This window comes from Bubalus kerabau, chromosome 9, assembly GCF_029407905.1.
Source record: "Bubalus kerabau isolate K-KA32 ecotype Philippines breed swamp buffalo chromosome 9, PCC_UOA_SB_1v2, whole genome shotgun sequence".
Classification (NCBI taxonomy): Eukaryota; Metazoa; Chordata; class Mammalia; order Artiodactyla; family Bovidae; genus Bubalus; species Bubalus kerabau.
In genome coordinates, this window is record NC_073632.1 from 62,195,023 (window position 1) to 62,209,448 (window position 14,426).

General features: G+C 34.0%; 1 protein-coding gene across 1 annotated transcript in view; it reads right to left on the reverse strand.

The window, feature by feature from the left end:
* Positions 1 to 8,119: 8,119 nt before the first annotated feature.
* MANEA (mannosidase endo-alpha) overlaps positions 8,120 to 14,426 on the reverse strand; it is a 73,889-nt gene continuing 67,582 nt past the window's right edge. The window contains exons 4-5 of the mRNA XM_055535457.1: positions 14,333 to 14,409; positions 8,120 to 13,485 (exon numbers count right to left, since the gene is read on the reverse strand). Coding sequence (XP_055391432.1) covers positions 12,816 to 13,485; positions 14,333 to 14,409 — 747 coding nt within the window. The 3' untranslated portion in view covers positions 8,120 to 12,815. The remainder of the gene's footprint in view (positions 13,486 to 14,332; positions 14,410 to 14,426) is intronic.

Below are 14,426 nucleotides of genomic sequence, written 5' to 3' on the forward strand. Positions count from 1 at the left end.
ACATCTGGAAGTTCATAGTTCACATACTGTTGAAGCCTGGCTTGGAGAAGTTTGAGTATTACTTTGCTAGCATGTGAAATGAGTGCAACTGTGTAGTAGTCTAAACATTCTTTGGCATTGTCCTTCATTTGCGATTGGAATGAAAACTGACCTTTTCCAGTTCTGTAGCTACTGCTGAGTTTTCCAAATTTGTTGGCATATTGAGTGCAGCACTTTCACAGCATCATCTTTCAGGATTTGAAATAGGTCAACTGGAATTCTATCACCTCCACTAGCTTTGTTTGTAGTGATGATTCCAAAGGCCCACTTGACTTTGCATTCCAGGATGTCTGGCTCTAAGTGAGTGATCACTCCATTGTGATTATCTGGGTTATGAAGATCTTTTTTGTATAGCTCTTCTGTGTACTCTTGCCACCTCTTCTTAGTATCTCCATACTCTTTCTGTCCTTTATTTTGCCCATCTTTGCATGCAATGTTCCCTTGGTATCTCTAATTTTCTTGAAGAGATCTCTAGTCTTTCCCATTCTATTGTTTCCCTCTATTTCTTTGCATTGTTCACTGAGGAAGGCTTTTTTATGTCTCCTTTCTATGCTTTAGAACTCTGCATTTAGATGGGTATATCTGTCCTTTTCTCCTTTGCTTCTCACTTCTCTTTATTCAGCTATTTGTAAGACCTCCTCACACAATCATTTTGCCTTTTTGCATTTCTTTTTCTTAGGGATGGTTTTGATCACTGCCTCCTGTACAATGTCATGAACCTCTGTCCACAGTTTTCAGGCATTCTATCAGGTTTAACCCCTTGAATCTATTTGTCACTTCTACTATATAATTGTAAGGGATTTGATTAGGTCATACCTCAATGTTCTAGTGGGGTTTTTTCCTACTTTCTTCAATTTACATCTGAATTTGGCAATAAGGAGTTTATTATCTGAGCCACAGTCAGTTCCCAGTCTTGTTTTTTGCTGACTGTATAGAGCTTCTCCATCTTCAGCTGCAAAGAATATATTCAGTCTGATTTCTGTATTGGCCATCTTGTGATTTCCATGTGTAGAGTAGTCTCTTGTGCTGTTGGAAGATGTTTGGTATGACCAAGTTTCTCTTGGCAAAATTATGTTAGCCTTTGTCCTGCCTCATTTTGTACTCTAAAGCCAAACTTGCCTGTTACTCCAGGTATTTCTTGACTTCCTACTTTTGCATTCCAGTCCCCTATAATGACAAGGACTTCTTTTCTGGGTGTTAGTTCTAGAAGGTCTTATAGGTCTTCATTGAATTGATCAACTTTAGCTTCTTAAGCATTAGTGGTTGAGGCATACACTAGGATTACTATGATATTGAATGGTTTCCCTTGAAAATGAACAGAGATCAGTCTGTCATTTTTGAGATTGCACCCAAGTACTTCATTTTGGAATCTTTGTTGACTATGAGGGCTACTGCATTTCTTCTAAGGGATTCTTGCCCACAGTAGTAGATATAATGGTCATCTGAATTAAATGGACCATTCTGGTCCATTTCAGTTCACTGATTCCTAGAATGTCGATGTTCACTCTTGCCATCTCCTTTTTGACCACTTCCAATTTGCCTTGATTCATGGACCTAACTTTCCAGGTTCCTATGCAATATTGTTCTTTACATCCTTGGAGTTTACTTTCACCACCAGACACATCCACAACTGGGCATTGTTTCCACTTTAAATCAGCCACTTCATTCCTTCTGGAGTTATTTCTTCATCCTTCTCCAGTTACATATTGGGCACCTACTGACCTGGGGAATTCATCTTTTAGTGTCATATCTTTCAGTGTCGCTGGAATAACATGGACAGAACTTAACACAGTTGTTCATACACATTAGATATTTGTTAGAAATATTTATTTCCTTATTCCTTTGCTTTTCTGTTCTATTCTCATCCTCTTTCCAGTAGAAATCAAGAGAGTCAATATCTCCATTCAAGAGATACCTGGAGTAATAGGCAAATTTGGCCTTTGAGTACAAAATGGAAGCATGGAAAAGGCTAACAGAATTTTGCTAAGAGAATGCACTGGTCATAGCATACATCTTCTTCCAACAAAACAACAGAAGACTCTACACATGGGCATCACCAGATGGTCAATACCAAAATGAGATTGATTATATTCTCTGCAGCCAATGATGGAGAAACTCTATACAGTCAGCAAAAGCAAGACCAGGAGCTGACTGTGGCTCAGACCATGAACTTCTTACTGCCAAACTCTGACTTAAATTGAAGGAAGTAGGGAAAACCACTAGACTATTCAGGTATGACCTAAATCAAATCCCTTATGATTCTATGGTAGAAGTGACAAATAGATTCAAGGGATTAGATCTGACAGACAAAGCGCCTGAAGAACTATGGACGGAGGTTTGTGACCTTGTACACGAGACACTGATCAAGATAATCCACAAGAAAAAGAAATGCAAAAAGGCAAAATGGTTGTCTAAGGAGGCCTTACAAATAGCTGAGAAAAGAACAGAAGCTAAGGCAAAGGCAAAGGAGAAAAGGATAGATATACCCATTTGAATGCAGAGTTCCAAAGAAAAGTAAGGAGAGATAAGAAAGGCTTCCTCGTGATCAATGCAAAGAAAAAGAGGAAAACAATAGAATAATTTGAAAGACTAGAGATATTTTCAAGAAAATTAGAGATACTAAGGGAACATTGCATGCAAAGATGGGCACAATAAAGGACAGAAATGGTATGGACCTAACAGAAGCAGAAGATATTAAGAAGACATGGCAAGAATACACAGAAGAACTATACAAAAAAGATCTTCATGACTCAGATAACCACAATGGTGTGATTACCCACCTAGAGCCAGATATCCTGGAATGCCTAAGTGGGCCTTAGGAAGCATCACTGTGAACAAAGCTAGTGTAGGTGATGGAATTCCAGTTGAGCTATTTCAAATCCTAAAAGATGATGCTGTGAAAGTGCTGAACTCAATATGTCAGCAAGTTTGGAAAACTCAGCAGTGGCCACAGGACTGGAAAAGGCCAGTTTTCATTCCAATCCCAAAGAAAGGCAATACCAAAGAATGTTCAATCCTCCACACAATTGCACTCATTTCACATGCTAGCAAAGTAATACTCAAAATTCTCCAAGCCAGGCTTCAACAGTACATGAACTGTTAATTTCTAGATATTCAAGCTGGATTTAGAAAAGGCAGAGGAACTAGAGATCGAATTGCCAACATCCATTGGATATTCGAGAAAGCAAGAGAGTTCCAGAAAAACATCTACTTCTGCTTTATTGACTATGCCAAGCCTTTGACTATATGAATCAGAAGAAACTGTGGAAAATTCTTCAAGAGATGGGAATACAAGACCACCTGACCTGCCTCTTGAGAAATCTGTATGCAGGTTAGAAGCAACAGTTAGAACTGGACATGGAACAACAGACTGGTTCAAAATTGGGAAAGGAGTATGTCAAGGCTATTTATTATCACACTGCTCATTTGACTTATATGCAGAGTACACCATGCAAAATGCTAGGCTGGATGAAGCACGAGCTGGAGTCAAGATTTCTGGGAGAAATATCAATAACCTCTGATATGCAGATGACACCCCCCTTATGGCAGAAAGAGAATAAGAATTGAAGAGCCTGTTTATGAAAGTGAAAGAGGAGAGTGAAAAAGTTGGCTAAAACTCAACATTCAAAAAACTAAGATCATGGCATCTAGTCCTATCACTTTATGGCAAACAGATGGGGAAACAATGGAAACAGTGACAGACTTTACTATATTGGGCTCCCAAATCATTGCAGATGGTGACTTCAGCCATAAAATTAAGACACTTGCTCCTTGGAAGAAAAGCTATGACCAACCTAGACAGCATATTAAAAAGGAGCGACATTACTTTGCCAACAAAGGTCCATCTAGTCAAAGCTATAGTTTTTCCAGTAGTCATGTATGGATGTGAGAGTTGGACTGTAAAGACAGCTGAGTGCTGAAGAATTGATGCTTTTGAACTGTGGTGTTGTGAAGCCTCTTGAGAGTCCCTTCTACCACAAGGAAATCCAACCAGTCCATCCTAAAGGAAATCAGTCCTGTATATTCATTGGAAGGACTGATGCTGAAACTCCAATACTTTGGCCACCTGATGCAAAGAACTGACTCCTTGGAAAAGACCCTGAAACTGGGAAAGGTTAAAAAGGCAGGTGGAGGAGGGGACGACAGAGGATGAGATAGTTGGATGGCATCTCTGACTCAATGGACATGAGTTTCAGTAAGCTCTGGGAGCTGGTGAAGGACAGGGAAGCCTGGCATGCTGCAGTCCATGGGATCGCGAAGAGTCGGACACGACTGAGCAACTGAACTGAATTGAACTTCCAGTAGGAGTAAACTAAATGAAGAAAAATAGAAAAGTTATCACTTTAAAAAAAAAAAAGCCCCCATTCTTCATGCAGTTATAACATAAAAAGTATCCCTCTGAAGGATAATATTATTGTAGCAGAAATTCTGAGGGAAAAAAAAGAACTAGAAGATACACTCTTTATATAGGCATGGAACAGTAATGGGACACCTTGTATACCTTGTGAAAAAGTTTGTGCTTTATTGTGTATATAGGAAATTGGGAATCACTAAATAATTTGAAGCAAGAAAATGGCCTTGACTTTGACTTTGGAGGTTGATTTGAATTAGACAATACTGCAGCTTTATACACTAGTTGAGAGGATATAATAGGTCAGGTGAAAAATGATGAGGTCCTGGGTATGACAAGACACAGTACACATGGAGAATAGCATAAACACTTATGAGATATCCACAGGAAAAAAAGGAAGTAGAACTTAATGTTTGATGGGACTTAAGGCACAAGAGTGTGAGAAGGCAAAGAATGACCCCGGGTTTCTGGTGGTGTGGCATGAATGACAGTGTGGTAAACTGAGAGAATGAGAAGGTAAGTTGAGAAATTCCACCATTAGTGGAAGTGGAATTGTTGGTTATGTGGTAAAGATGTGATTAACTTAATAAGAAATTGCCAAATGGTTTTTAAAGTAGGTGAAATATTTTTTACTACTACCAGAAAATAATGAGAACTTTAGCATTGTCAGTCGTTTCAATTTTAGCCATTGTGTCAGTGTGTAGTAACACCATATTTTGGGTTTTTTAAAATTTTAATATATCAGATAGTTTATCTGTTTTTGTGTCTGTTGGTGGAGATGTATAGCTGTGAGTTTTGGCAGATGTTGAGACTCAGGTAGTCACTATCCAGTTAGGATACAGAGTAGTTCCCACTCCTAAACCTTGGTGACCGCTAATTTAATCTGTTGGTAGATTTGTCTTTTGCAGAATAGCATATAAATAGAATCATAAAATACATAATCCGTGGAGGCTGACTTCTTCTACTTAATGCATTTGAGATTCATCCATGTGGTTGTATGTATCAGTGCATTATTATTTATTATTGCCAAGCAGTACTGTATCAATATACAAGAGTTCACTTTTCCTTTGACCCACTGAAAGACATTTGGGTTGTTCCTATTTTGAGTATAAAAATGACAGTAATGGCCAACATTTGTTGAACATTACCATGTTTCAGGACTGTTTAAGGCACTTTATTTGTATTAACATATTTAATATTCACAATGGTAACTGAAAGGAAAAGATTAGAGTAATAAAATATAGAGTAGAAGACAAAATTTTAAAGTTGGTATAATTTTATAGACTTCTTCCCCCCATGGCAGATTTTATTTCTTGATTATAATAGAAATGAAGACTTTTTCTTTTTCTCTTGATGCTGTTGATAACATTAACACAAGAATAATTTTAGTGCTGATTAGCAATCTTAGCCATCATCTAAACCAATCCTTTAATTATAAAGATATGGAAACTGGGCAGATCAGTTTTTAGTAAACATTTTGGTTTATTTTTTGTTAAAGAATGATGAGCCATGGTTAATATACTACTGATTCAGCAAGTGGAAATCTTTTTCTATATAAAATTCTGAGCTATATAATTTCACTTTCCCTTCTGGAACTAATGTATATTTGACTCAGTTCCTCTCATTTTGATTATGAGAAAAGTTCTGTCATGGATATAGCTGATCAGACACAAGGAATCAGAAAATGTAAACTGCATCACTTAAAATATAATGCTTTATAAGTTAAAAACTTATGTTTAAGTTTTAACTTATAAGTTTAATAACTTAAAAACTTATCATGAAAGAAAGCTAGCACCACTACACTCTCTGACAGAAAGTGAAGAAATATTTAATTAATGGATACTCAAAAATAAATTACATGAAGCACTGTTTGAGGCCCATCCACTCCTTGGGATGGATATAGATAGATGGAGACATAACTGCTATCAGTAAATGGTGCATGGCATGATACTGTAATCACATACTATAAAGATATTTGTAAAAAAGTCTTATGAAACTTGATCTTCATGCATTTTAGGGAAGGTGCTGATAAATACATCATATAGTAATAGTATCCTCTTTATCAGAATTCTCAGGAGAAATTCCTCTAATAGCAAAGCACCTACACTTTTCTCTTGAGAAATTAATTTCTGTGTTATACTATAGACATTTTTACAATGTGTAGATAATTACATGTGCTTTTACATACTGGCCACTTGAAAGCTTAAATTTGTGACCACCAGTGTATCAGTGTATTTACATTATTTAGTTTTCATTTAATGCTGGGTTCAATATTTTTATTCTTGCTCTCTTCTTGGGAATATATTGCTACATGTTAAATATTCCAGCAAATCACTAATATCCTTTTGGAAACAAAGCAGGTAAGAACGGCAGATGATTTGAGACTAAGGAAAGGTGAATGGCAGGTAGGTAGGCAGGGGCAGCAGGCAGCAAAAGGAGAGAAAAGAGGCTTCACAAGGGGTGGTGGTGCTGGTGGTGCTGTAGTCGCTCGGTCATGTCCGACTCTTTGCAACCTTGTGGACTGTGGCCTACCAGGCCCCTCTGTCCATGGGATTCTCCAGGCAAGAATACTGGAGTGGGTTTCCATGCCCTCCTCCAGGGGATCTTCCTGACCCAAGGATCCAACCTGTGTCTCCTGCCTTAGCAGGGAGATTCTTTACTGCTGAGTCACCTGAGAAGTGGAGACTAGAATTACACTCAATTACCTAGTTTTTGTTTTTTCCCTACCTACTTGCCAGGCATCAACAATGGATCCATATCTAAATAGCAATAGAATAAAAGCATTCCAAGTCTCTCTCAGTGAATACTAATTCAAATCAGCTCTTCAGAAGTCAAATTAGGAGGAATAATAGAGATGACTGGCTGAGAGATATGTACCTAACTCACTTTTTGATGCTTTAATTTTTGATAGGACCTAGGGAAAGCTAACACATAATCAGAGCCACAAGGATTCAGTTTCACTGACTTGTGTTTTGCTGTTATATACTTGGAATCTATTGTGTAATAATCATCACAATAACTAGTCTTATGGAATTCCCTTGAGTGTTATAAAATGTTGACGTTTTTCATGATACAATTTTGCCTTCTTTACATGAGAAGTCACAAATTAGTCACAAAAATAGTGACCAATGAACTGGTCCAACCAGAAAATATTTTAAAAATATTTTGCAATATTTGCCAACAGGTATAATTAGAAAAATCCCCAAATACGCAGACATACATCCCCATTTTAGGGATGCAGAGCTACAGAGGGGGCAACACAGACAGGAGCTGTTAGCATCTACTCCTGTTAGGTTACAATTGTCCACAGTTGCAGGTACTCCATGCATTTACTTACATTACCTAGTAGTTTCCAGTAGGTTTCTGCAGTTTTGGTCCTAGGTATAATGCCTGTTTGAGAAATGTATTTTAAAATGTATTGACAAGGCAAAGTCTGTCTTCAGAGGGGAGGGGGTGCTTCTTTTCTGGCAACAAGAGCCATATAACATCTTGCATTCACTGCTTAGAAGCTCTCTCACTACCAAATGTGTAGTCAACCATATACACTAGTATCATATATACATTCCTTTTAAAATTTCATCATTGATTATATATTAATTTTGTAACTATTTCTTAGAAAAAATATGTCAAATCCTTTCTGCAGAGTCAGTGTGCACATATTCTTATAAGAGGAAACATTAAATAAATTTTAGTTGAGGATGACTCAAGTAAAAAAATGAAATGACAAAATACTGTGTTAATGGAACATTTTATTTGCAAATTAAATTAAGCCTTAAGCTACAAACACATAATACTCATATGAAGAAAAATAAAATTTGAGTTCAACTACTGTTCATATAATGACTGTCACTACATATTGTTCTTACACGATATCTGAAAAACCAAGAACATAATTTTCAAGAATGTACTTTAAATAGATATAACAACACAGCAAATTTTCAAGGAAGAATTTAGTAATCAGATTTGCAGTTGACTTTTACATGATGTCAGATTGGACTGCTCTATCATAATACTAATAGCTTAATAGTCTGTCATATGGATAATATGGGTGATTAAAAAACGTTATTATACAATGGTGGTCAAGAAATATAAATTTAGTGTGTATAAACTGAATAAGTATGGCAGCTACTCTTCAGTGACTCTGTTCGAACATAAATTTCTAAAATGTATTGCATGTATTACAACTGAATTTCCTTTAAAGTATTTTCTCTTTTGGATTTGATATTTTCAAGATCAGGATAAAGGTCACTTTAGATACTATAATCAAATTAACATGGTGATATACAGTGTTTTCAAAATGGCTTTTGTAAAACTGACTCAAAAATACTTTTATCCAGGGACATAATTCCTTAATATATTTATTTTAAATGCTGTTAAGTAGCTGAAGACTGCCACTTTGTGTTGTTTATGATTGTTCAGATTTTTAACCTATTCTTTTAAAAAGTCAAAAACACAAAAGCATGATGATACAATCATAAACTATAAATGAACTGTGTGTAGAATTATTGCTACTGTGGTACATGATTATTTTGTAGAGTGAAATAATTATTTCAATGGGATAGACTCTAAAAGGCATTTTAACTTCATGGTTACATTTATGGTTATATCAATTCAATATATAAGCTACCTTAAATGAAGTTTAGAACATACAATATGAAAAGTGCTACAAGTTTTGAGCTTAATAAATTTTAGATCTGCAACTACTTGCCTATTAGGTCTTAAATTATTCTGCCTTTTGATTCATAAATAGTAATTATAACAACAGCAAAATCTAGTCACATTGAAAACTGTTCTTCCCTTCACTGATAGTTGGAATATAACAGCACTACCACTAAGTTCTTTGATTTGACTAAGGAGGAATTAAGTAAGCCAAAGTAGTACTTGAATTTTCCAGGATAGTAATCTTACATTAAACATACAGTAACATTTAGCCTTTATGTGGACATATAACAATCAGCATACAATTTAAAGTACATTTTTTTAAAAAAAAGAAATAGCTGAGCCAAAAAATTCTTTTTGGTTCAATTTTTCATCTTGAAATTGTAAATATTTGTAAAAATAACTGAAATTTTGCTGGTAGTAAAAAAAAATTTTGCTTCTACACTAGGGGACATAAGTGTCCACCCTTAATTCTAAATTTAGGTAAAAACTTTTAAGGATTGCTTCCACATGTAAGCACTGTAGAGTTTATAAGCAGTCATTATGTTTAAATTTCATAACTCTGGTCAGTTTCAAAAAAGGTTTGGTTATGGCTCAATCAGTAAAGAATCCACCTGCAATGTGGGAGACCTGGGTTGGGAAGTTCCCTTGGAGGAGGGCATGGCAACCCACTCCAGTATTCTTGCCTGGAGAATCCCTATGTACAGAGGAGCCTGGTGGGCTGCAGTCCATAGGGTTGCAAAGAGTCCAACATGACTGAGCGACTAAGTACAGTACAGCACAGGAAGTTAGTAGGTTCTCTAGTGGTTTGTTACTTTGATGTTTTCAAGTGAAACTGAAATTGTTAGTCACTCAGGCTCCTCTGTCCCTGGAATTCTCCAGACAAGAATATTGAACGGATTGCCATTTCCTTCTCCAGGGGATCTTCCCAACCCAGGGATGAAATCTGTATCTCCTGCATTACAGGCAGACTTTTTACCAACTGAGCTGGTTTAGGAAGGATCAATTTCCTAAAGGATGTCAGAGCAATACGATTATGCCCAAAGAATAAAAAATAGGAAATTTTTAAATTTGGGAAATGGTTTCTTATTTTTCTGTATATAACACAAATTCACAGATTTTAAAAGTATGTACAGTTAAAAGATGTCTTCTTTTTAAATGCTATATAGAGTGCAGACTGAATACTACTTTTTAACTGTTAATCAGAAAGTAAATATTTCATAAATAATTTTTTATATCTAAGATAAAATTTATTCTGTGCATGCTCTTATAAGATGAAAGTTAACTATTTTATATAACAAAATAGTCATTTTTAAATTGTACTCTTAAAAAAATTAATATAGAACTGAGATCAACATTAATAACAGCAGTTTTTTATAATATCAGTCCTTAAAAAGGGAGTAGTAAAAGAAAGATTTGGTTTCTATACAGTCAAAAAAATAGCCTGATTAAACCTTAAAATAATAATTCATTTTAATCCATGCATTATATATATTATACTATTTCTCCCTTTAAACGGTTCCTTTAGTTTATTGAATTAAATAAAAGCAAATAATTTTTGTGATTATACAGTCTAAACTTGTTGTGAGTTAAATGGTAATGAATACCTGAGGAAGATTTTGAAGCATTCTTCCCTAAGAATAACAAAATTATTAGAGATAATGCTTTCAAATAACTTTTTTTTAAAAAGAAAATAAACATATTCAAAGAATTATAAATTAGTAAACTATCTTTAGAGCTGATTCCAAACATTCTTCCCTTGAGAATTAACTTTCTGCAATGAAGACAGAATCTATTTTATCTTAATTTGAAATCTGACTATTAGTGGCTGGTTGGGGTAATGTGTGTTGGGAACCACAACAAAGCTCAGAGGTGAGTCTGATCCTACATGATCTATATCCGTAATGAGAGCAGGAGACAAATGGTGGTGTCCATGCTGAGGATTTCTGACCTTGTTTTTTATACTTTCTCTTAACCTCAGAACTATTTCATAAAATTGTCTATTATGGGTTCAAGCATATAACATAAGCAAAGACAAAAGTTCCTGTGTGGTAGATATCTAACTAAACTTTAATAAAATATAGTAAGTAATAAAAATTATTAGGTATGACATATTTAGAGTTTATCCCTAATAAAACATATAGTGGCAAACTGACTATAATAAAAACAAAAAAAATCCACTGGTTATATCAGCATGAGTGTTCCTATGAATATGGTTAGTTATAATATAATAGTGAATTATTCTTGTAATTTCCTCTAGAAAGTGAATTTACTAATTACCATTATACTAATTTCCCATGGTCTGAATATTCTGAGATATAGCAAATTCTCAAGTTATAAATCAATTTAACATTAATCATGCCTCTTTTCAAAGACATGCTAGTTTGCTTTGAAAGCACTGCTTAAAAATAACTCATTAGACAATGACATTTATGACAAATCCCACTATTTGTTTCTGAATGAATGTCCTTATATTCTGACTATATGTATTCTGTATTGCTAACATTTAATAAATATCTAAAAAATATTCATGTAAGAGCATATATATTAGTTTTTTTCTATAGTTCTAGTTACAAATATTAACTAAAATAACAGAGTGTCTTTTATTCTCTAGTTTTTAAAGAGATTCATTTTTTACAGATGATCAATTTGTCACAATATGACAACAGACCACAAGTCTTTATCCTGTTAGGTAACATAAAAGTATAATGTTTTTAGATGGGGATATTATTATATACAGTAATTTAAAGTCTTTTAAATAAAATATTTCCATTATTAAATGTTACATCTAATAAAAAGTCAAACTTAGGAATGAAATTTTATTTCCATAATCCTTAAAATCTGAAATGCTAAGTAAATTTTCTCTATTAGTTTTGGTAAAAATAGCTTAAAAACTTAAAAGGTGGCAATCCAATGTTAGTATCAACTTTTTCTTAACAATTCATCTGTAATTAATATTAAATTTAAAATCATGAATAATAAAACAAGTTAAAGATTGACAAGATACCCTAAAAATAGTATTTTAGGCATTGTATTTCCATAATAATTGTAAATTGGCTATATTTTTTCAATAACTGAGAAGCAATTCTTAACTTTTATGAAAAGCCTTTATGAAAAGATTTTCCTTCTGAAGTCTGGAATTCATCACTACAAAGTAGAAACATTAGACATGCAAAATACCTAGCAAGCTCTAGGAAACCAGAAATCTGCATATGATGATATATATTGTGTTACAGAAAGCAGGCCTTCATCTCAGTAAGGCTTAAGGCATATTTTCTTCTGAAGAATTATTGGAATGTTTTCCAGAGTCTGAATGCTAATAGGACAAAGTTGATTAGATCATTAAAAAATGAACCATGTTATTATCTTTTACATCTTTGTTCTTCAACAGAGGTATCAAATATATACACAGTTCTATTTCTTTGGGCGCAGAATACTAGTAGGATTAATTGTGTGCTAACTACTCTCTGAAACACAAGCAATTGCCTATTGTGAAATAAAAACAGCTATCAAAGCAAGATTTCAATTCCAGTCACAGATTCAGCAAATTTATGCCATAAGGAATATTATTTGCACAGCTTTTCTCTCAGTGTAACACTGTGAAAGGTGGCAATGATATTACGATCCTTAACAATGTACAAATTATTTTTATTAGATAATGGTAACAGTACATATTGATTTTGACAGTTTTCTTCCCATAACTCAAAACAAAAGGAATGTATTGAAATTAGGTAATTTCTGTAATTATTAAACTTAAGTCAATCCATTAAGAAACAGGTTGTGTGCTAAGTTCCTGGTGACCTAATGCATAATTTGCTCTTTCCTTTCTGTATTTTTCAGACCACTTGCGAGTTAGCTCTAGATAAAGACTTGGTTTATGAGGCTGGTAATCCAGGTACACGATATTACTGGTTCTTTTGGGAACAGCACTTTCAATCTGAGTTCCTTCATGCCACTCATTAAAAGAGGTGATGGAAATTATACTGGGGTGGGCTTGGAGTGCAGCACTCAGAGCAGTCTCATAATATTTCCCGTTGATTCGGTTACGAGTGTTATGAGAGTTCCATGGTCGGATGCTGGTATCTATGTATCCTGGGCCCACACTTGGGATGAACATTAGGTCGAACTGATCACAAAAATATTTTATCTTAGCCCAGTTTTCATAGGATGAGCCATAAGTAAAGCCATTTGTGGCAAAGTATGTATAAATTCCATCAAAACCACCTCGAAGAATTCTGTATCTATGCTTTTTATCTACTAGAAGTGCAATAAACAATGCATCATAAGGAGAGTTGCGAATGCTCTGAGACCCTGAGCTGGTTAAAAGATTGGCCCATTTTTGAGATGCTGTGATATAGGAATCATAGACGTAAAACATTGGAAGAGCATTGCCGTTCTTAGTCTTGTACCTATAAAAGGCAGGATGATTTCCATACCTAGAATATAAACATATATGAAAATAAAATGAAAATTCATGCCTTATTTCCCATAGTCAATTATTTATGTACTGAAAATGAAGGTAATCAGTACAGTTTAAGTGTATTGTTCACCTTCTTTGTGGAATTAGCTATGTAAGTATAATCAATAAAAACACATTTTTAATTTTACACATTGGGAAATGAGATACTGGATACATTAAGACATTAACAAACAAGAAAGTAATTACTTATATTGAGGTTTAAAAATTACGACTAACACAATAAAAAATCCATTTTTCTACATGAAAATACTGCTTTTGTGTCTGTGTGTGTTCTAAATGATACATGTCCCAACTGTTGCTGACATGTTTCTTTATAAGAGTATGGCATCTGTCACAGACTATTATCAGTAAACCCTTAAACAAAATGAAACTGTGCTAATAAATTCTTTTCTTGTAAACATACTGAAACATAAATGAAAATATTAGATGTGAATCTACCATATCTAATGCCAATTCACATTTCATATTAACATTTTTTTTAAAAAAAGACAACTTTATATTCATAAAATTTACAGAATAATTTTGTAAATTATTTTTACAAATATGTTACAAACAATTTTGTAAGAATTTAAAATATTAGATGACAAACATCATAGTCTAATATACACATAAGAGTAAAAACAGCAACTTATAATTATTCATAGAGAAATTGAATTATAAGAAAATTCAGAAAAGTTCCTCAAAATGCTTGCAATATTCATTACAAAAATAAATTGATATTAATGTCATACTATGTCATTCAAATCTCTCAAATATAATTTAAATATACTTATAACAGCAATTATAGGAGAGAAGAAACTCACTTGTCTATAATGTACTTGACATTTTGGTACATGGTTTTATCATCTCGATTCTTATATGGTTCAATATGAAAAGTGACCTAAAACAAAAAATATT